The sequence below is a fragment of the Stigmatopora argus genome, chromosome 20 (genome assembly GCF_051989625.1).
Source record: "Stigmatopora argus isolate UIUO_Sarg chromosome 20, RoL_Sarg_1.0, whole genome shotgun sequence".
Lineage (NCBI taxonomy): Eukaryota > Metazoa > Chordata > Actinopteri > Syngnathiformes > Syngnathidae > Stigmatopora > Stigmatopora argus.
In genome coordinates, this window is record NC_135406.1 from 7,045,121 (window position 1) to 7,067,620 (window position 22,500).

A 22,500-nucleotide genomic window follows, 5' to 3' on the forward strand; every position below is an offset into this window, starting at 1 on the left:
ATCCAAAATTACAACAACAAAAAAGAACCAAAAGACGTAGAACACAAGAATAAATACACAGACATGGAAAAACAGTTGGGTGACACACCAGTGAAAGCAATGGACAATCAACGACAAGTTTCAAGCCAAGATTGAGTAATCGTATAACATCAATAACAAACAAGAGACATTTGACTTCATATACCAATATATATTCTCTCTCTCCAAATGGTCTGTTAGCTTCCTTTCATTGCTTTTCAATTGATTTTACTCACCAAAAATCGTTTTTACACAATATCCATCCTCCTTTCTTTCTTCCTTCTTTCCTATCGCCATCAAAGCTAATGATGAAAGTCGAGCCTGTCCTGTCATATTTCCGGCATAGTCCATTTTGAAAATAGCTTTAAATCAACACAACAATATACTATTTGCTTGTGGAGCTAAGTTAGCGCGCTGAAAGTGCCGCACACACCATTTTCCCGGCTGTAACAGGCTTGCTAGCGTCGGAGTTGACCGCCCTTTCTTAATGATGTCCATTTTTTTCTGGAAAAGTCCGTCTGGAAAATAGCTTTGGGAGCAAACAGAATCCATTTGTTTTTGCTTCTGTCGGCCATTGTGGGTGGAGTTTGCGATCTCGGCTGCCTCGGGTACTGCTTTGGCCCGCCTACTAGCCAATCATAGTTTGAAAGATCATTGTGGGGTTGCCAACTCGAAATCTGATTGGTTAAAAGCAACAGTCTAGTTGAATGCAGCAGAGCCCGCAAGAACTGATTGTGAAGGCTTTGAGGCAGATCTGATCTGGCAACAAATAATGGCTGAAATGTGATTGGTTAAATGCTTCAATATGAAAACACACATCTGGAAGCAGTTTAACCAGGGGGAAAAGCAATGAAAGGAAGCTAACAGACCATTTGGAATAATAAGTATTGATGGACAAAATATAATATGATTCAGATATTTCCGAGGCCAGCAGAGAAGGCCTTGAAGGCCCTGACGGCCCGCCACTGATATATGTATATATATATATATATATATATATATATATATATATATATATATATATATATATATATATATATATATATATATATATATATATATATATATCGAATATTTGTCCCAATATTATTGGGACAAATATTTGATTAATTGCCTAAAAAGAGGGGCTTTGTAAATAGCTGGGTCGTGAAGTGGGTCTCATATTGAAATGTGTATTTTGCCTGTTTATAGTCATGACTCCATGAGTCTCAAGCTTCTCCTTTGTAGAGCTCTGTCCTGTAGCCAGATGTGTCCTTGAACACTTGCAACATTGTCGTTATCTTCTATTTGCCGGTTCATAACAAATGGCTTATCCTGGAAGACTTGCAACATTGTCGTTATCTTCTATTTGGCGGTTCATAACAAATAGCTTACTGTCTGAAGTAGGGGAAAATCCCATCCCTGTTCGGTTTCGGTACCACCCTCTTGAGAGAATAAAGGTGAATGAATGTAAGTTGTCTGTCTCGGCGCATTTGTGGACGACAGCCTTGCCTGTGGTTCACCTGTGCTCAGAATATTCTGTAATAAAAGCTTTGAAGTCACTGTTTCTCGCCTCCAGCCTGTATTTGGACACCCAACATCTTCCACATCCGAAATTAATCGGACCCGAGAAGGAAGACAGAGTGCTCTTCCTTTAACAGTCGTTCACATCACTGCAAAGATGGTGCTACAGTAGCCTAAGAAGGTGCTAGTTGCCAAACATGGAGTAGTAGGTGGGTGGCATTTTGCCCAGCAGAATTAAAAAGAACCAGTTTGTGGATCATTGAAAAAATAACTCTTCTCTGATAATTCTGGATTATTTTTTCATCACGAGTATATTGTTAAACTACTTTAATGGAGGTACATTGATTCTATTTGTAATTATTGTCTTATTATTCAATAAAAAGAAATCCCTTGGTCTAAATATTGATGTGCATTCAAACAATTCATAACCTCACTATAATAAAAAAAACTCTTCAATCAAAGAAAAAAAATATTTGAATGCAAAATCATAGCTGAGATTAAAAAAAATGCACTATCATTTTGATCTAGCATGATCATCTGAAATGGTAGTTTATACATTTTCGCGAAAGCTATGTCAAACACAGCAACCATCTGACATTCTGGTCAGCGAACTTTAATGTCAGTGATGACTGTGCAATTGAAGAACTCCTTCAAATACAACCCACTTCTTTGTCAGAGCGGGAGCAGCACATGTTTAAACAAGCAAAAACCACAGCAGCAGATTTGAGTTTTTCCAAATATTTTCATCAAGATACATTTCCGGTAGGTGACAATGTTCGGACAAAAAATCTAAAGAGAACTTTTAACCCAGAGTCTGGAACCGTATTATCAATAAAAAAAATGCCTTCAACAGATGAATCCAGTGAAATTCACTGTTTTAGCACTTTTTTCATGGTCCCAGTCGAGTGTAAGACATAAGAGACAGGAAACGAATCAACAACGCTTTTATAATTTTAGGGGACCATAAGGGTTCAGTCAGACAGTTTAACAATTTGGCTCTTTGTGTCTTGTTCGCCAGCCTTGCAATATCTTATGAAGCTAGTTTTTTTATTATTTTACATTCGAGTAGATGTGGTTGGTTGTTACAATGATTGGATTTGCCTCCACGTTTATGGAATGGTAGCATGTTTTGTTAAAAAGGGGGAACGTTTTAATTACATGAGGGGGGTGTAAAAGGTTCATTTGTTCATCTTCTGTATTGCTTATCTTCATGGGGTCTTGTGGTTGTTGGGGCCTATCCCAGTTAGTTGTGAACAGGATAAACACTCTTGGATTAGATAAAAACACACGCAAAGGACTAAAAGTGGAAAACGTCCATTGAGTACATTCGTCCTGACTATGGTTTTTCACCTGTGTGGGTTCTTGTGTGTATTTTCAATCCATGACCTCGGAACTGTAAGGCCAACGTGCTAACCACTCGGTTAGTAAATGTAAATCTAACTAAATCATTATGAATGTTTATCAGACATTTATCAATACTTTCACTAAGTATTCAATATTGCAGAAGTGTATACTAAAACATGACTATGAGTCACAAATTACGGCCCATTTTGGAAATTGTTTAAAAAGTCTCTTTTGGGTTATAGTCACCTTCGAGAAATGTTTCATTTTCCAGTACGATTTATTTATTTCAAATGTGCATTTTCAGTAACTCATGATTGACAGTGACACATTGCAGTTGTTTTTCCCAATTGCTAAAAGAGAAAATCCAACTCCCCAAACCAAAAGGACCCACACATTTAAAAGACATAGAATAAAACTACATTCCATTTGAAAATATCACTAGCCCATTTCACACACAGACTCGATTCCCATATCACAACAATCCTCCTCTCTCATAAATCAAAACCTAGTAAATAAACTTCAAATGTTTTCACTGAGTACTGTTGTGTTGAAGACGATGATTCTGTTTTGCATCAATGTATGTAACTTGTACCACAACTCCTCATCTGAAACTTCAGAAAAGGAGCCAAGAAAATACTGTCCAGTAAAAAACTATTCTACATAAACTAAAAATACATTGATTATATGATTATTTATGAGCATCATTTTCTGACATTCAATGTGAATGAGGCAGAGGGTACAGAAAATGAATGAATGAATTTGACATGAATGTAAAGAATTAAGGCTTTGTCATGGAGAAACATTGAAGCAGTTAAAGGATGTCTAAAATCAAATTCCATCCGAAAAGCAAGAGCACCATGCATGCATGGTAAAGGCTCAGGGTATATACATGTAATCCAATAGGTCTGAAGTTGTCAATGACAGAATTTGGCAGAATAATCAATTGGCAGTGGTGGGATTTGACCCCACACCCCTGAGAGACTCGAGCTTAATCAAGCACCTTGGGCCGCTCGGCCACACTAGACTCAACACTCAGCCACAGAAATCTTAAAAGGTGAAAGAAAGATTTGTTTGATTTAAAGAGAAACAAGAGTAGTTTTCTAATAGTACAAGTTAAAGTAACTCAATGAAAAACTGAATCTATTGAACACAACAGTACTCATTGAACACAGGAAGTGTATTTACTGGGTTTTACTTTTTTTTAAAAAGAGGATTATTATATGTGAATTGAGTTTTTGTGTGAAATTGATTTGTGGTATTGACAAATGGGAGCTACTTTTATTATGTGTTTTAAATGTGTGTGCTCTTTTGTTTTAGGGAGTTGGACTTTCTGCACATTTGAAATAAATAGTAATGGAAATTAAAAAAATCCTTGAAGGGGTCTATAATTTAGACGGCACTTTCTAAACATAATTCCAACAACACACCTTAATTTACGATAGCTATAGAGCTATAGTTATTTTTTGCAATATTCATTCCAATGATTAAAAATCTATAAATGATTAATTATATTTAATTCCTTGCATTGTTGGTCATTTGCTTCAAATATTGCCCATGAAAAGTGACAATTGATTACATCAGCATGAAGTAAAAAGTATATTCTAGATTTGCATGCAGGAAGGCCTAGGATCGAGGCATGTAACTTCATAGGTGAATTAAATCTGGTGAAACAGTACTAATGAAAACAGTGTGGAGTCACATGGTGCCCTGATTTTTTTTACCACGAATAGAATAGGAATAAGGTGTCTCACTAGTGTGACTACAAAACAAAAAAGGTCTGAACAAAGGCACAACTCAAAATAATACTAGAATAAAATAGCACTTCTCTACAAATCACATTTTTATAATCTCTAACAAAATGATGCTTTGAAAATCTGAATACCAAATAGAATGTTTTTTTTTTAAATACAAAGTTAAAAATGGGAAACAAACATCTGGAACCTGTTGACAGAAAAATCTCATCTTCAGAGTAATATAAGTTAAAACATTCATGAAATAAGCAGTGGGTTTATAATCAAGTGTTAATCGATCATTCAATTGACATATTACATGGTACTTTATCACTACTTCATTTAACAAAGTCAGATGTTTTTACCATGAAATGTGGCAACTGTTGCTCCCTTTAGAAATACACTGCACGGCTGGTTGTGTTTGGAACTATCTGGGCCGCCGTGAACCAAGTGACCACCTGGCGGCGAGATCAGAGGGTGTCGTGTATGTGTACTAATATCAACATAAAAGCCGTACCTTCAAAGAATGGCTTTTATTAAAATTGGTTTTATATATTATGCACATATAAGGCGCAGTAGTAGTAGTAGTAGTAGTGGTAGTAGTAGTAGTAGTAGTATTGGTAGTAGTAGTCTTAGTAGTAGTGGTAGTAGTAGTAGAAGTGGTAGTAGTAGTAGTAGTAGTAGTAGTAGTAGTGGTAGTAGTAGTAGTAGAAGTGGTAGTAGTAGTAGTAGTGGTAGTAGTGGTAGTAGTAGTAGTAGTGGTGGTGGTAGTAGTAGTAGTGGTAGTAGTAGTAATAGTAGTGGTGGTGGTGCTGGTAGTAGTAGTGGTAGTAGTAGTAGTAGTAGTGGTAGTAGTAATGGTAGTAGTAGTAGTAGTGGTAGTAGTAGTGGTAGTAGTGGTAGTAGTAGTAGTAGTAGTAGTAGTAGTGGTAGTAGTAGTAGTAGTAGTAGTAGTAGTGGTAGTAGTAGTAGTAGTAGTAGTAGTAGTAGTAGTAGTAGTAGTAGTGGTAGTAGTAGTAGTAGTAGTAGTAGTAATGGTAGTAGTAGTAGTGGTAGTAGTAGTAGTACTAGTAGTAGTAGTAGTGGTAGTAGTAGTAGTGGTAGTAGTAGTGGTAGTAGTGGTAGTAGTTGTAGTAGTAGTAGTAGTAGTGGTAGTAGTAGTAGTAGTAGTAGTAGTAGTAGTGGTAGTAGTAGTAGTAGAAGTGGTAGTAGTAGTAGTAGTGGTAGTAGTGGTAGTAGTAGTAGTAGTGGTGGTGGTAGTAGTAGTAGTGGTAGTAGTAGTAATAGTAGTGGTGGTGGTGCTGGTAGTAGTAGTGGTAGTAGTAGTAGTGGTAGTAGTAATGGTAGTAGTAGTAGTAGTGGTAGTAGTAGTGGTAGTAGTGGTAGTAGTAGTAGTAGTAGTAGTAGTAGTGGTAGTAGTAGTAGTAGTAGTAGTAGTAGTAGTGGTAGTAGTAGTAGTAGTAGTAGTAGTAGTAGTAGTGGTAGTAGTAGTAGTAGTAGTAGTAGTAATGGTAGTAGTAGTAGTGGTAGTAGTAGTAGTACTAGTAGTAGTAGTAGTGGTAGTAGTAGTAGTGGTAGTAGTAGTGGTAGTAGTGGTAGTAGTTGTAGTAGTAGTAGTAGTAGTGGTAGTAGTAGTAGTAGTAGTAGTTGTAGTAGTGGTAGTGGTAGTAGTAGTAGTAGTAGTAGTAGTAGTAGTAGTAGTAGTGCTGGTTGGGGTTGTGCTATGCATCCACTAGATCAGGGGTCTCAAACTTGCGGCCCGCGGGCCAACTGCGGCCCGCGGGACGATAATTTGCGGCCCCCGTCTTAATATGAAAGATCGATTTTTTTTTTTTTTAATTTTTTTTTTTTTTTTTTTTAACCCCTTTCCCCATGATGGCGCCGTTTAAGTGGCAGCCAGTGGCAGTAGCTCTGTCCACTCATGTTTTTCTTGTTTTACAGCATGTTTTACATGAAAAATTAGAGGGAACATTGACATGCACCTGCTTGTGGCAGGTGTGATACTGGTGTGCCGATAGCGAGCAATGATGATGTCATGACCGGATGATTCGCCTAAAGACGTTTCGCCGACGGATGTTTGACAGACGGACAGGTCGTACTAGTATTTGTTAGTTTAATGATTAAATACAAATACTAGTATTTGTATTTAATCATTAAACGCTGTTTTCAGCTGGATTTGACCGAATTTGAGAGCATTTTGAGCCGTTTGGCGAATGGACGTCTATAGACGTTTTTTTGCCTCCATCGCGATATCATCCAGTATTTGTATTTAATCATTAAATGCTGTTTTAGGATGGATTTGACCCGATTGCTGTCATTTTACGGCTCGGTTCTGCTACATCTGCCTGCCCAAGAGTGCTTATTCCCGGACTGCCATTGATGGTAGACGAACATTGATTTTTACTATAATTTGGACAACACCGGCGGCGGGCCGGATTAAAAATCCTAACGGGCCGTATATGGCCCGCGGGCCGAGGTTGAAAAATTTGTACACACACGATCCGGCGGGGCGAGCGTTCGAATCCCGTTTCGGCGAAACCTCCGTTCGGCCGAATGAACGTTTGGTGGAACGTCCATTCGGCGACCTGCCCGTCTGTCAAACGTCCGTCGGCGAAACGTCTTTAGGCGAATCATCCGAGTACCGATGATGTCGCTCACACTGGTACTCAGTGCGCTCAGGGAGGTTGTCTTTCTGCTCAGACCAACAGAAAATTAGAGGGAACTTTGGTTCGGAGCTGAATGAACCAATCACGGTGAGGTATACGGCTCTGGAGGGCGGGACATCGGCCGGGCTGTCCAGTGCCTCGCTCACTCACTCATTCATTCCTCCAATCAGCTGGGCGGAGGAGAAGCCGTGAGGCCGATCACTCCGCTCGGCGCGCACACTCCTCCGCTGCTCTCAGCATAGAACTGAATGAGGCGCTATGATCCGTGATCCAGCCTGTGTCAGTGTCTGTAGCCATCTCCGCGATTGAAACAGCGAGAGCAAAAGTGCACATGCTCCACAAACCCGCGCGACTGAATGTGAAAGATCAACCCGAGACTCATTCCAAGTGGAAAAACATATTACAGAGCCCCAGAGATGTCTCTTTCAAAGCCTGCCGTGAAGAGAAAGGTCGGTGATGAGCACAGACAGTTTCAAGAAAAGTGGGGAGTGCAATATTTCTTTGTTGAACACAGGGGCACCCCGACGTGTCTCATTTACACTGAAAAAGTTGCGGTGCACAAGGAATACAATTTGAAACGTAATTGTACTATGAGACATGCTGAGGAGTACGAAAAATACCAGGGAGATGAGAGAGCCAACCAGGTTGCCAGTCTTAAAACACGTCTTCTGAGGCAACAGGATCTCTTCAAGAAGGCTACCAAAGACAGTAATGCAGCAGTCAAAGCTAGCTACGCCGTTTGTGAGTTGATTGATCCTGTGCTAAGTGATCCCAAATGGCTCATGGACTTGGCTTTTCTTGTTGATATCACACATGAGCTTAATGTACTGAACAAGAAGCTACAAGGCCAGGGGCAACTTGTCAGTGCTGCCTATGACAACGTGAGAGCATTCTGCACTAAACTTGTGTTATGGAAAGCCCAGCTCTCTCAGACAAACCTTTGCCATTTCCCAGCATGCAAGGCTCTCGTGGATGCAGGCACACCATTCAGTGGTGAGAAGTATGTTGAGGCCATTTCGAAGCTACAGGAGGAATTTGATCACAGATTTGCAGACTTCAAGACACACAAAGCCACATTTCAAATTTTTGCGAACCCCTTCTCCTTTGATGTGCAAGATGCCCCTCCTGAGCTTCAAATGGAGCTCATTGACCTGCAGTGCAACTTTGCACTCAAAGCCAAGTTCAGGGAGGTGAGTGGAGAAGCAGACAAGCTTGGGCAATTTTTGAGAGAGTTGACCCCCAGCTTCCCTGAACTTTCCCGAAGGTTCAAGCGGACCATGTGCCTTTTTGGGAGCACATACTTGTGTGAGAAGCTCTTCTCCACCTTGAACTTCAATAAGTCCAAGTACAGGTCCAGACTTACTGATGAGCATCTTCAAGCTCTACTGAGGGTCTCCACTGCTTCCTTCCTCAAGCCAAATGTGACTATGTGAGAAGAAGCGCTGCCAGGTCTCTAGCAACAAGGAGTAGGCAAAAGAAGCCGTGTTCAGAATATTTCATGTTCAATGTTCCATTCAAGTTCAGAAAGTTAAAGGTTAAAGAGCTGTTAATACAGACATTTGAAACGGAATAAAAATAATTCATTTTCTCTACTTAGCCAGCCAGTGTATATCTACTGTATGCTCATTAGTATTATTTGGTTTTATATTAATGATTGATTTATTTTTTATTCATCTTTAAGTTAATTTATTTAATTCATTATTTTTTGTTAAAAAATAAAGATATTTGATAACGTTGGAAAGTTTTATCAGTGCTTTTCTTGTGGAAATCCTGATGCGGCCCAGTCTCACCCAGACTCGGCCTCTAGCGGCCCCCAGGTAAATTGAGTTCGAGACCCCTGCACTAGATGGATCTAAGATAAAGGAATTTAATACCATGATAAACCAATGGAGTGTTACATCTACTTAAGAAAATATAATTGGTTCCAGAAGATGTTTCGTAACCTGAATTTTTCACAAGTAGAGCAGCAATTTGCACGATCATTCATTCATCTTCCATACTGCCTGAATAGTAAAAGTCTGTTGATTGTTCAAAAAGTCAAATCAAAAGCCTTTATTGTCATCATACACAGCTGCGTATAACAAAATTAGTGAAAGAACAGAATTCAGCTCATGAGTTAATGGCAGTGGTGGGATTTGAACCCACACCTCCTGAGAGACTGGGGCCTAAATCCAGCAACTTGGACCACTCAGCCACACTGCCTTAGGGTTAATCACTCGCATGTTTGTTCAAATTGTTCAAGACCTAATTAATGGAAACAGGCAGAAATGTGACAACAACTCGTCGAGTTTAATAAACATAGCGCTATGTGACTGTCAATGCGATACAAATAATGGCTTCTATCTCATTGAGGGTCCAGATGGGAAGAAGAGAGTTTATCTATGGGAGGCTCAGGGTTAACTTCATGCTGACACAACCCTGTAGACAGCTGGGGAGCCGCTGACACTGTGGTTATCAGCAGTTTTGCACGCTGGCCAGAGTTCTTTCTGTACGTGTTTTTATGGTACCAAACTTTCTTACGTTTCAAATGCACCCTTCAATCCCCCTTTTGGAATCGAAAGATTCCAACAAAAGGCCAGATTTGGGGTTCGCTGCGATGGAAGTTGGAGCTAAGGCTCTCCCGTTGAGGTGACAAATGAAAGTCTGGAATTCTTATGGGTGTCTGTGGTGGATGCAGGTGCAGTTCAAGGTGTTCTGGATCATCTTTGTTTAGTCCGCTCCAAGTAGTCCAAGGCGTTTGGCTTCTCTTTGTTTAGTCTAACTTAGGTTATCAGGAGCAAAGCATTTATACATCATTTTACTTTAAGCAAATATAGCAAAGTAGGTTTAATGGTAAAGCAAAGCATATTCTTTGTTGCAAGCAAACTTATAATATGAAATAATCCTGACATTCCCCCTTTTTATAATATATTTGAACACAATCTAATTCCATTATGCCTAAATGTTAATAATTCCTTTTTATGACAAATATAATTCCACCAGGGGGGGTTGTGCAGGTTGCAATGAAAAAGGAAGAACAAAATCAATCTCTTCCAAATCGCTCTATGACAAGTGCAGCAATCCAGGTAACGTCCACCTGTGTGGAGTTTGCATGTTCTTCCTGTGTGGGTTTCCTCCCACATTCCGAAAAACATGCATGGTAGGCTGATTGGACACGCTAAATTGCCCCTATTTATGGGTGTGAGAGTGCATGGTTGTCCGTCTCCTTGTGCCCTGCGATCGGCTGGCCACCGATTCAGGGTGTCCCCCGCCTCGGGCCCGGAGACAGCTGGGATTGGCTCCAGCACCCCCTGCAAACCCTAATGTGGATAAAGCGGTTCAGAAAATGGGATGAGATGAGTTCCCCTGTTATCACACTAAACGTGTGTCATTGTAGTTTGTTGTATATGTAAATGTATGTTACTATTGACATCCAACGTGTGTTTCCACTATTTTAGGTTGAATTATCTGGAATGAAGTCGTCCTTAGCGCCTGTTTAAGGAATATCGCTTCTCGGCCTTTTGACTAAGATCCAGTGTAGTATCTGTTCTTATCTGTTTAATAGCTGTTATGTCTCCTAAATGGGGACCATATATTGAATTGATATTTGGGACTAGGTGATGGAATAGGAGCTTGATCCTTCCACTCCACGCATCATCCTGGTATTGCAGTATCTCCATGAGAGATGCAAACCCCTCTATTTGTCAAAATACATATACTAACTCTTGAAGTTCCTAAGTTTAATGATTGAAACGACAGAAGCGAATCTGAAATTTCATATATTATTCATGAGGATGAGGGGTGATTTCAATTAACAAATTAAAGCCTTTCTTTTGTTACAAAATCTAAGTTAAACAAGACTGTATAAACCTTCACATTTGATATAATAATATATTGATTGTCGATCATCATTTTTGCCAGTACAGCTTGTTTAAATGCCTGCTCAGCGTCGAGGTGCCACTCTTTTTGCTGTAATATGAAAGCAAAGCGCCACATTGACTTCATTCAGCATTCATTTTTTTCCCCAAGATAGCGTCGTCACGCGGAAGCCAGTGACAGTAACTCTGTATATTCTTATGTTTTTCGTGTTTTACAGCCCTTCTATCTTTTTTTAAATTACATTTTAATATTTCTTAATACATTCGTCTTTACTTTACTTTGTACTTTATATTTTTTACATTAATGTTTTTACAACTTTCTTTGTTCTGTGAGCCTGGCTTCTTTCGGCTACTTCTTTTTTGGGAACCATTCAACCATACCTATGCTGTCATACACATGGGACTAGCTGTTACAATACGCAGCAGAAGGAGCAACACCTCAATACCGCAGGAAATTCGGAGCTGGGCAAAAGTGCCGGGAGAAGAAGCAACGCTTCTGACCAACCATTCCATCATGGGATAAGATGGAAGAGCTGTCGGCGCTTACCAGGCCGGAAACAGATTCGAGGAGTTCTACCCCACTACTGTTGTCTTCAGCTCCAGACTACTGAGGAACTGTGCGGATAAACTTGGAAGAGTGACTCTGCATATTCTCTACCTCGGTCACAGTCTGCAGAAGTTCCCCATCTTGTGGAAGACTTCCTGTGTGTGGTTCCAGTTTTTGTCCAACTTTACAACGTCTTTTTGAGTCTGTATCCGTTTTAGCTACCGCAACCAAGATGGCGCCGTTCAAGTGGCAGCCGGCGGCGGTAGCTCCGTCCACTCTTGCTCGTTTTGTGTTTTTGCTGCTTTTCTGTCTTAATGATCTGATTTGGTGATTCTTAATGATCCCATTTACTTTGATTTGCTTTGTACTTTGTGCTTTTGCTTTGTTGTACATATATGGTTGTATATAGGATTGGATAACTTAATACAAAAAAAGGGAAAAAACACAAAAGGAAAACCAATCTGGATTCTTTACAGGAGTTTAAAAACCACCTCTCCAGCCTGGCATAAACATATCTCTTGTTCCCTGCAATAGTTACATTCACATTCAGAAACAAATGAATAAATGTATATTTTTAAATAGAATTGAACCACCATCTCCCCCCTGTTCACAAGGATTAATATATTAAGCCTGTACCCTTTACAGCAATTAAGCCACATAAAATGCATGCTAATCAAGAACTCCAAATTCATTCAATAATGTGTATCGCGCAGTTGTTTGAAATGAATAATACCCCAATCTAGTAGTTTTTTGCAAACATTTAACATTACATTCCCTTTGTAGTTTGTCTATCATCTCCAATAAAACTGTCTTAATGTTTTTTTCTAATAGTTACACATAAAATAAAAATCTAGTTACATATCTACCAATTATCCCCTTCAACATCAAAGAGATAAAAACAATTTACCGTTAATTTCAGACATGAAGTTACCGTATTTTCACACTTGTAGAAAGAAAATCTTTTATATATGAATTTGTCAAATTGTTCAAATTAATATTTATTTTCCTCTTAGTTTTAAATCTTAGCAAATAACGCTTCTCTTTTTTGTCACCTTTGAATTTGGAAGGATATACCTTAGTGATGGGACGATGGTATCTCAAGGATTGTATTGACACATTGTGCCGGCACTGTATTGAAACCGTGTTGGTCATCCAATAGTGACCCCTGCAGTAGTTATAAATTTATTGCAGGTAAAAAAAATCCATGTTTTTTTTCAAATTCCAAACCGAGTTTATAAGTAAAATAAATCAAATTTGAGTTACATTTTTTAACTTATGTCAACATTTTTGTTAACTGGTAAATCATGTGAAATAAAAGTGATTTTTTCGTTTTGCCTCACACGATCAAAATGATTCCACACTGGGGAAAACTTCTTAGAGCGAGCCATATTTACGCCAAAGTCCGTCCAACAGACCCACGACACTTCAATACAGTTTATTTCTTTAAACTGTGTATTATCACACTTTGGCCAAACGATACATTTCCTGTTCCGGTCACGTGATTCTTTCTTAAAGCTTTACACGCCCCAATACGGGCTTTCTCTCTTGACCTATCGGCACAGTGCTGACGCACCAGCGTCGCTCGTTCCCTCGCTATTTATCAGCAAAACCTGCTTTTGCTTAGCGCAGCTAGCAGCTAGCAGCTAGCAAATAAACAAGTCTTTGACTAGCTTGTTTATACTTTAGCTTAATTTAGCTAGCAGCTATCAAAGGAACAAGTCGTCGAAGAGCTTGTTTATGCTTTAGCTTAGCTGGCAGCTATCAAAGGAACAAGTCGACGAATAACTCGTAGGTTTCCTGGCTATTTTAGCTCAGCATAGCTAGCAGATATCAAATAAATAAGTCGTTGAAGTGCTTGTTTATGCTTAAGCTTAGCTAGCAGCTATAATGGAAAGGGTCGACTAAGAACTCGTTGTAGGTTTCCTGGCTATTTTAGCTCAGCCTAGATAGCAGCTATCAAAGCCGCCGCCATCATCATCAGAATTCACGTGTGGAAATGTCGGCAAGAACACGACGCCCAAAGCTCCAGGAGGAACTTTTTGAGGTCAAACTGGAGCATTCAACTCACGAGCAATCGACAGTTTGCAACATAACGCACGAAAAAGTTGTTCTTCATAGACTAGATGGTGGGTATACTTTTTATTTCCATATATTCCCTTAAAGGTATTCTATTGACACCAACCTATAGTAGCGTACGTACATTTTCATGAATTTGCACTAGCACTATTCGAAGAAAGACGTAATAAATTCTATTTCTATTTAAATGTAACCACTCTAGGAGGGAAAGAATGAGTCTCAACGCGTGTTAATACTTAACAACAGCAATAAGCAGTAGCTTTCCTTTTATTGTATCCTTATCACAAACAAACAATGTATTTTTCAAATTACGCAAAGCGCGAGCGCCCCCCACAGGCGTTCAAGAGTCATTCCTGCTACTCGCCCTCCATTTTTCGCTACATGCTTGAGTGACATAACACTTACTTACATGCTGTAAATTTCAAATGCAAAAAATGAAAATGCAGATGCACTAAACGAGAGCAAAGGAGAGGTGTCAAAGTTGCGGCCCGAGGGCCAAATCTGGCCCACTGCCACTCCGTGGTGCGGCCTGCGAAAGTACTTCATATTTAATGCTAAAATTCAAATGCACCTTATATATAAATAGAATATTAACTATCATCAGAGATCATCACTACATCACTCCGCACAGACATTGAGGTATGGTCCTCCAAGGCAAGAGCGCTTCACCTCATAGAACTACCAGTACCATCAGAGGAGGGGATCGAGACCACCTTCGAGCGCAAGAAGGCCGAATACTTGAATCTGGCAGCCGAGTGCCAGAAAATTGTCTGGTAAAGCACCATCTACCCAGTCGAGGTTTGCTGCCGAGGCTACATAAGGCTTCTCCCACTGTTTTTAATTCCAACATTCATTCATTCATTTTCTGATATGCTAAATCTTGTAGAGGGGGTGCTGGAGCCTATCCCAGCTGCCTTCGTGCCAGAGGCGAGGAACTCCCTGAATCGGTGGCCAGCCAATCGCAGAGCACGAGGAGAAAAACAACCATTCACGCTCACACTCATACCTAGGGGCAATTTAGAGTGTCCACTCAGACTATACCTCAATTTCAATCTCATTAATCCCCCAGATAAAAATAGACCTGCTACTGAATAAAAGATGATGCTTTTTTAATGCCTCCCCTTTGGCGAAAGCATTTTAACTACATTAAAATCTAAAACATAAAAGAGTATGTTTACAATGAAAATGCTCCAAAAAAGATTTGACTAATTTTAAGGAGCTACATCACCAGTGAAGAAACTTTTCTGACCAATAGACCCTTACTTTGAAAAATGCACCTATAAACCGTTTTCAACTCATGTTGCTGTTGTCGAGAATACTACAGTAGTCAGTACTGCATTGTGACGATATGAATGTATGGCGCCTTCGGTTTGGTTTCATTTCCGTGAACAAGAAATTCAGTCATTTTATAATTGGAAAATGATTAATCATTTATCTTCGTGTCTTTGCAGGTTTCAGAAATGATCTTGATGCTGATGGGCAGGAGTCTGTTGACCTTGAAGGGGAAGTTGAGCTCCCCCAAATTAAAGAGGAGGAGCCAGAGTTCCCTCAAAAACAAATGGGAGACGAGCAACATCCAATCAAAAGGGAGGAAGATCATTTCACCTGGTCATTTGGTGAATTTGTGAATAGGGAAGATGTTCTGGGCGTGGCCAGCGGAGAGGCGGAGCCTGCAAACACCAAGAAACACAAAGAGGAAGAGCCAGAGTTTCCTCAACACCAAATGAGAGAAGAGCAACCTCCAATCAAAAACGAGGAATGTGTCAAATGGTCAACTGGTGAGCCTTTCAAGAGTGAAGATGATCTGGGTGGGGCCAGCAGAGGGGCGCAGCCTCCGCATGGCAGCGGCTCAATAGAAGGATGGGAAGCAGAAAATTTAATTGCTCCTTTATCAGATAGCGACGACTTGCTTTTTGACGATGAAGGTGTTAAGAAAAATCCCAGTGGCGACAAACTCTGCAAATGCTTTCAGTGTGGGAAAACTTTTGGGAAAAAGTCTTCTTTGAAAACACATATGAGGAGCCACACTGGCAAAAAACCCTTTTCATGCTCAGTTTGTGGTCAAGCCTTTTCTCAAAAGCACCACCTAAAAACACACAAAAGAACCCACACTAGTAAAAAAACATTTTTGTGCTCATTTTGTGGCCGACGCTTCACAGAAAAAAAAGCTTTCAAAATACACATAAGAAGCCACACTGGTGAAAAACCATTTTTGTGCACAGTATGTGGTCAGGCGTTCGCACAAAAGGGAAATTTAAAAACCCACACAAGAACCCACACTGGTGAAAAGCCATTTTTGTGCTCAATTTGTGGTCAAACATTCACTCACAAGGAAGGCTTAATCGTCCACACAAGAACCCACACTGGTGAAAAACCATTTGCCTGCTCAATTTGTGGTCAATCATTTACACAGAAGGGAAGCTTAAAAGTGCACACAAGAACCCACACTGGTGAAAAACCGTTTTCCTGCTCAATTTGTGGTCAAACATTCACACACAAGGTAAGCTTAAAAATCCACACGAGAACCCACACTGGTGAAAAACCCTTTTCGTGCTCGGTTTGTGGTCAAGCATTCACAGATAAAGGAAGTTTAAAAATACACACAAGATCCCACACGGGTGAAAAACCATTTTCGTGCTCATTTTGTAGCCAAACATTCACACACAAGGAAAGCTTAAAAACGCACACAAGAACACATACTGGTGAAAAACCTTTTTCCTGCTCAATTTGTGGTCAAACATTCACACACAAGGATAGCTTAACAACCCACACAAGAACCCACACTGGTGAAAAACCGTTTTCGTGCTCGGTTTGTGGTCAAGCATTTACACGGAAGGGAAACTTAAAAGTCCACACAATAACCCACACTGGTGAAAAACCATTTTTGTGCTCAGTTTGTGGTCAAGGCTTTTCTCGTCAGGAAAATGTAAAAACCCACATAAGAACCCACACTGGTGAAAAACCATTTTTGTGCTTGATTTGTGATAAAGCTTTCTCGCTAAAGCACCATTTAAAAAGCCACATGAGAACCCACACTGCTGAGAATTTATTTCCTGCCCATTTAATCTTCGAACATTTTCACAGAGGGGAACCTGAAAAGAAGACTTAACAACCCGCATTGGCGAAAAGCTCTTTCTTTGCTCAATTTGTGGTTCAACATTACATCACAAGAATACCTAAAAAATACCGATAATAACCCCCATTGGTTAAAAATACTTAATAATACATAATACTAAGTTTGTTGCCAAGGATTTATTCATAAGACTTAAAAGACACAAATGTGTGTGTGTATTATCTATTAATTGGCAAAAATGACGAGAATCCTTCGTGTCATTTTTGAATCATGTTGATAAAAATAGTCTGATGTGAATTTGTCTCTGTTTGAAAAAGAGAGAAAAACAAGTAAAATGTTGTTTTATTTCATTTAATCTTCCAAATTTTCTAATAGGTTTGTAAACTAAATTCTTTACTTTTTTCATTTTGGAGTAGTTCTATTCCAATTTTATATTTATACAAACTGATTTGATTTGTATGTACAGTATTTTCACGACTATAAGGCCGTATTATTAGGCGCAGTCTCAGTAACGGGTGCTATTTCTGTATTTGACACATACACAAGGCGCACTGTATTTATTATTGGACCCAGCTAGGCATGGCAAAACATACGCCAGCTTAAACATACGAACACACGCTAAAAACGTTTTTAAAAAAGCAACGGAAGCAAAATTGAGTTTGGTTGTCCTTTATTTAGCCATTTTACATTGTACTCACGTTTTTTGATCAACCAGCACCCACAAATCCATCAGTCCTCATTTTCTGTGTCCAAATTGAACAATTGTGCAAATGATTCATAAAAAACGCTGGGTTCCCTCTCGTCGTTGTCAGAGTCACTCATATTGTCATGTGCCTCCACAGAAATGATGCCGGCTTTGGCAATAGCTCGAACAACAGCGCAAGCAGACACGTTTGTCCAAGCTGCCACAATCCATTTGCAAATAGTGGCGTAACTAGCCCGGCGCGGCCTCCCACTCTTCATAAAGCTGTTTTCGCCATCTATCATCCAATGTTCCCATGCCGCTCGCAACTTTACTTTGAACGCCCGGTTGATGCCGATGTCCAGCAGTTGGAGTTCTTGAGTTAAACCTCCGGGAATGACGGCAAGCACGGAGTTCATTTGCTTGACTTGGTTTTTCACCTCTGCTGGGAGATGGGCACGCATGGAGTCGCAAATCAAGAGTGACGGCGAGGCTTGGAAAAAGCCATCCGATCTCTTAACATACACCTCACTTAGCCAATCTCTCATTTTCTGCTCGTCCATCCAGCCCTTTTGGTTTGCTTTCACGATGACGCCGGCTGGAAACTTTTCTTTCGGCAGCCTCTTTCGCTTCAAAATCACAATAGGTGGTAGTTTCTGACCATTAGCATGACAACCAAGAACGACTCTAAAAGCCGACTTCACATGCCCCATTGTGCGTATCGCTACCGTGCTGGTCCCCTTCTTCTCCACAGTGTGGTTCACCGGGATGTCAAAAGTCAGCCGGACCTTGTCCATGTTGGTTATGTGGTTAGGCTGTATACGTTTGTCGGTAATCTTACTGCAGTAGGTGCGGAAAATGGCTAGCTTTTCAATGTAGTCCGCTGGAAGTTGCTGCGCCATGGTTGTCCTCGCTCTAACGGATAGATGGTGTCGTTTCATAAAGCGAAAGCACCAAGACGGACCTCCTTGAAAATGTTCAATTTTCAATTCTTACGCTAGTGCTTTTGCCCTCAGTCGAATGGTGACTGTGGAGATGTTTCTCCCAACTGCACTTTGATCAAGAATCCACCGCTCCAGTTGGTCTTCCAAGTCGGGCCACCTTGGCTTGTTTCCACGGAAACTCAGCTTCGTCTTCTTGACTTGCCGAAACTCGTTCTCCCGCTTCCTCCATTTGCGAACCATGGATTTGTTGATCTTAAATTCCCTCGCGGCTGCTTGATTCCCATGTTCCTCTGCATATTTGATGGCTTGAAATTTGAACTGAGCTTCGTAAGCGTGTCTCTTTGTCATTTTCGGGGATCCTTAGAAACCAAACCGAAGTTGTTTTGCAATGATGCACATACCCACACCATATACTGGTACCTGCTAGGGGCGTGCCTTTAGCGTCTTCTTACACGCACACCCTTCACTCATTGGCAGACTTCCGCATGCCTGTCGTCACCCATGTCTGCCTTTTCTCTATACAACCAGCGTGTCGGCCAGAAGTAATCTCAGTCAGGCTTTGGAACTCGGCGCATACACTAGGCGCTCTGTCTATTTTGGAGAATATTGAAGACTTTTAAGTGCGCCTGATAGTCGTGAAAATACGGTAAATAGACCTGGCAGTTGGTATATGAAGTCAAATGTGATTTTAAAAAAAAATATTTTAATGTTGAACAAACTGCCGCAACCAAGATGGTGCCGTTCAAGTGGCAGCTGGTGGCGGTAGCTCCGCCCACTCTTGTTCGTTTTGTGTTTTTGCTGCTTTTCTGTCTTAGCGATTTGATTTGGTGATTCTTAATGATCCCATTTACTTTGATTTGCTTTGTACTTTGTGCTTTTGCTTTGTGCTTTTGCTTTGTTGTTCTGCGGCCTTTGCGACTGTACTGTCTAACTTGTAACTGTGTATTTTTCTGTATCTGCATTCCCCCTTCCTACTACTGTCACAATGAAATTTCCCGAATATGGGATGAATAAAGTTATCCAATCCAAACAGATAATACTCAATATTCTTATGTATAATCTGTGAGTGGATCTGCCTCGCCCTTAGTCTCTTGCCATGGTTCACCTTCCCATAGGGGAAGTGGAATGGCCTTCCATGAACTAAAAGGTGTTAACCCCGAGCTAGTTGGTACTATCCTCATATATGTTTTGACCAGTAATAGGCATTCTGGCCATGGCTTCTTTGTCTCTTCCATGGTTTTCTTGAGCCTTAGTTTCATCATACCATTCGTTCTCTCTACCAGTCCTGCGCTTTGCGGATGGTACGAGCAGTGTTTTTTCAGACTTATTCCTAGATGTCTTGCCATGTGTTGTACTATGCTGTTTACAAAATGAGCTCCATTGTCACTCCAGATGATTCTGGGGATCCCATGCTCTGGGATTATGTGTTTACAGATGGCTTTAGCCACCGTTAATGCGTCTGGTGATTTTGCAGGAACTATTTCAGTCCATTTTGAGACTGAATCAATCAAGACAAAACAGTATTTATACTGGTTGCTTCTGGATAATTCAATGAAATCCATGTGTTTAATTTCAAATGGGTAGGTACCAGTTGGAATAATGATTAATACCCTTAAATCATTATTAGTAATATTTAATTAAAATTGGAAGACATCTTTCACATATCTGGTTACAACTTGAAAAGAGCCACACTCATAATGCGCCTTTGTTCCTGAGCATTTCTGACGTGCAGTCTCCTCTTCTCTGTATTTAGTCGCACATAACTGAAAACATTTCAATGTAATGTGATTCAAAACAATTGCCATTATTAGATTGAAACCAAAACACCTGTGTAAGAATTTGCAGTATAAGCATAATAATTTCTTTATAAGGTAAACTGCCGGCGCCCCAGACAAAACAATTTATGAGTCCTTCGTAGATCATTGCGAACTTGCATCTGGGTGTCTGGGTTGCGAGGGCTATCTCCCAGTAACAGTCCTTGGAGGGTGAGGTGTTATGTCAACAAGCTGGAGCCAGCGGGGTGACCTCGAGTTTGTCACAGTCTCAAATTAAAGACACTCTTATACAAAATTAATTAAAATGCATACATCTATAACATCATCATAGCCTTATTACTTATTAAAAATGCTTACAAAACATATAGAAACATCCCATAATAAATCCAACAGTACCTTTTGGGCATTGGCCTCGTTTGGGCCTGAGGTTACCTTGCACATAATGTCTGCAACAAGTTAAACAGTTCCTACCAAATTTTTTAAAGTAGGTATTTAGACCTGTTGGCACATGGAACACACGCTGTGCCATGTCCATCATCCCCCCTGTTGCGACATGAGACTTTCCATGGCTCAATTTTGCTACCATTCGGAATAAATTCTTTGGTAAGCACGGTAGGCCTTTTGCTGTGTATAGGCCGTCTGCAGACTGTTCTGCGCCTTCATGTATCCATGCATCTTTTTTTTTCTGTGGTGCAATGTTTCGCATATCAAGTAATACTGTTTTTGGGATTGATTCATTTTTGTTGTTGTTGTGTATACTGTGAAGTAAGTGTTTGTGCTGCTGTATCTGCTCTATCATTTCCTCTACTGATTCTGTCGCTGCTTTTAGTATGTGCCTTACATTTGCATACAGCTATGTGGCTGGGAAGCAGTACTGCGTTAAGTAATTTTTTTCAGCAGTTCGGCATGTTCTACTGATTTGCCTGTGGATGTTTTCATCCCTCTTCTATTCCATTGTGCAGCAAATACATGTAGAGTGGAGTGTGCATATTGTCTGTCTGTATAAATGGTGACCTTTAGACCTTTAAACAATGTGCACACCTTTGTTAATGCTATAATTTCTGCAGTTTGAGATGAGAGATTAGATGGCAGTTATTCTGCACATAGGACTTTGTTGTCTGTAACGACTGCAAATCCTACTTGATTTTTCCTTTGTTCTGGTTTGGATGCTGATCCATCTACGTATACATAAGTGCTGTGTGGAATAGGAGTGTCTTTTAGATCTGGTCTTGGTTTGCAGCCTTCGTTGGTTCTTTCATCACATTGGTATGGATCTCTGTCTTCTTCAGTTGGCATTAACGTTGCTGGGTTCATGATATTGCATCGCTTAATGGTGAGTTGGGGTTGCGATAACAATGTGGCTCTAATGGCCAGGTGTCTTGCTGGTGACAGGAACGACATTTTTGTTCGTGTTATCAGTAGATCCACTTCATGGGGGACTTGGAGTGTGAGTGGATGGAACAGTACAAGTTCAGCTGTCATCTGGACGGCTAATGCTGCTGCGCACACTGCTAGTACACGGGGGTAGAGCAGATGCAACTGGGTCCAGTTGTTTTGAGTAGAACGCTACTGGTTTCATCTTTGTTCCATGTGGTTGTAGTAATACTGATGTCATGAACGTCCCTTTGCAAGTCACTGTTTGGGTGAATTGTTTTTTATAGTCAGGAAGCGCCAGGACTCCTGATTCCAAGATTTGTTGCTTGACTTCCATGAATGTTCGGTTTCCTTCTTCAGTCCATGTTACTGGGTTCCTCATTGTCATCTCAGTAGCATAGATCATGTCTAGCAAAAGACCGGCGACCAATCGACCATGTACCCAGTGCGTGTGCGGTCGATTGGTCGCCGGTTTTTTGGTCACCGGTCTTTTGGGCGCGGTCTTTAGGTCGCCCGGAAGTTTGGTCGTCGTCTTTTGGGTCGCCGGTCTTTTTTGTCGCCGGTCTTTTGGTCGCTTATCAAACAAATAAAAGTATTAGTATACTTTTAGTTAGACAGTATTTAGATCGTTTCAACAGTAATTAGACTCGAAATACTGTAAATACTGTTGAAACGATCTAAATACTGTTGAAACGATCTACATATCTAATATCAAAATATCAATATGAGCACTCATTTAACACATCAATAAGAGCACTCATTTAACACATCGGCTGCTGCCATTGACTGTCATAGGCGTCCAATGAACCTTCATTCTCTCTGGGAGAACTTGCAATGTTGAAATACTTTAGATTAGATGGTCATTTTTATCAAACAAATAAAAGTATTAGTATACTTTTAGCCCGGAACTT

At 40.3% G+C, this 22,500-nt stretch overlaps 2 protein-coding genes and 2 non-coding genes across 5 annotated transcripts in view; 2 read left to right on the plus strand and 2 right to left on the minus strand.

Annotated features, from left to right (window-relative positions):
• The window catches only part of LOC144065946 (uncharacterized), a 175,507-nt gene that overhangs the window by 85,943 nt on the left and 67,064 nt on the right, over nucleotides 1-22,500 (minus strand). The gene's annotated exons all lie outside the window — the stretch shown is intronic.
• Nucleotides 9,382-9,463, minus strand: trnal-uag (transfer RNA leucine (anticodon UAG)). Its single transcript has one exon. It is a non-coding gene; the product is annotated as a tRNA-Leu (tRNA).
• LOC144066387 (U2 spliceosomal RNA) lies at nucleotides 10,746-10,936 on the plus strand. Its single transcript, XR_013297560.1, has one exon. It is a non-coding gene; the product is annotated as a U2 spliceosomal RNA (small nuclear RNA).
• On the plus strand, nucleotides 13,204-19,586 carry LOC144065898 (uncharacterized). 2 transcript variants are annotated; one of them, XM_077589126.1, is made up of 3 exons: nucleotides 13,204-13,791; nucleotides 15,193-15,251; nucleotides 15,282-19,586. In XM_077589126.1, the coding sequence occupies exons 1-3, from the start codon at nucleotides 13,662-13,664 to the stop codon at nucleotides 16,848-16,850; spliced, it is 1,758 nt and encodes a 585-aa protein (XP_077445252.1). In that variant the 5' UTR covers nucleotides 13,204-13,661; the 3' UTR covers nucleotides 16,851-19,586. The 2 variants fall into 2 exon arrangements, with proteins under 2 accessions (XP_077445252.1, XP_077445251.1); XM_077589125.1 differs by having other exon boundaries at nucleotides 15,193-19,586.

Coding starts and splice junctions, on each gene's coding strand:
- LOC144065898 (XM_077589125.1), top strand. CDS start 13,662: ATGTCGGCAAGAACACGACGCCCAAAGCTCCAGGAGGAACTTTTTGAG. Junction 13,792..15,192: donor TGTTCTTCATAGACTAGATG/GTGGGTATACTT, acceptor GTGTCTTTGCAG/GTTTCAGAAATGATCTTGAT.